The 787-nt window shown below is 57.3% G+C and overlaps 1 protein-coding gene across 1 annotated transcript in view; it reads right to left on the reverse strand.

Annotated features, from left to right (window-relative positions):
- Positions 1 to 9: 9 nt before the first annotated feature.
- SH3BP5L (SH3-binding domain protein 5-like) overlaps positions 10 to 787 on the reverse strand; it is a gene marked incomplete at both ends in the record, with an annotated part of 3,046 nt that continues 2,268 nt past the window's right edge. Inside the window, 2 exons of the mRNA XM_009890896.1 lie at positions 10 to 373; positions 592 to 765. Coding sequence (XP_009889198.1) covers positions 10 to 373; positions 592 to 765 — 538 coding nt within the window. The remainder of the gene's footprint in view (positions 374 to 591; positions 766 to 787) is intronic.

A 787-nucleotide genomic window follows, 5' to 3' on the forward strand; every position in this document is an offset into this window, starting at 1 on the left:
CCCCCCGACGGCGCTCCCGTTCCTCCAACTCATCGTTGTTGAGGCTGGTAGCGTCCGACAAACCCAATAAATGTTCGACCGAGTCGAACTTTTGCAAGTCGGAAGCGATGGTTTGAAGACTGAGTACCGAAAGAGTATCGGTCGAAGGACATTCCGTCCCCAATCGTGTCCCTCCTGTCCCCCCAACTTCGGTACCGGAGTGTTGAGGACTCGTTTCGGCTCCTACGGGTGAAGATCGACGGAGGATGAGACGTTGAAGCCGACGAGCGTGAATCTGTTCGCTGATTTGTTCCAGGTTACGCAAAGCCACCGAATATCGCGTCTTGGCTTGCGTCACCGACCGTTCCAACGCCGTCACTTTGGCTTTGTGTTCCTGCAAGAGACGGCCGCCGCCGTCACCTCCGCGTCCCCTTCCCCCCCCCCCAAAAAACGGGGGGCAGATCCCACCCCTCGCCAACCTTCTTTCTCCCCAACTTCATCCCCCAAAGCCGGTAGAAACCAGCAGAATCCTCCATCCACCCCCCCCAAAAAAAACGGGGTTTCCTCATCCTTCCGCCATCCCTCCCACCCCAGTTCGTCCCATCCCAGTACCTCCAGGATCTGGTTGAACTGGGCTTTCAACTCGAAATAAGGTTTGCTCTTAACGATGACGCGTTTGAGGGATTTCTGGAGGGTTTGCACCTTGGCTTCCGCTTGTTGACACAGTTGGGTGACGCGTTGGTGCTCCCGTTCGCTCCGCAGTCGCTCTTCCTCCGCCTCGTTGACCTGGGGAGAAACAAGGGGGGGT

This window comes from Charadrius vociferus, unplaced genomic scaffold (assembly GCF_000708025.1).
Source record: "Charadrius vociferus isolate BGI_N301 unplaced genomic scaffold, ASM70802v2 scaffold3898, whole genome shotgun sequence".
Classification (NCBI taxonomy): domain Eukaryota; kingdom Metazoa; phylum Chordata; class Aves; order Charadriiformes; family Charadriidae; genus Charadrius; species Charadrius vociferus.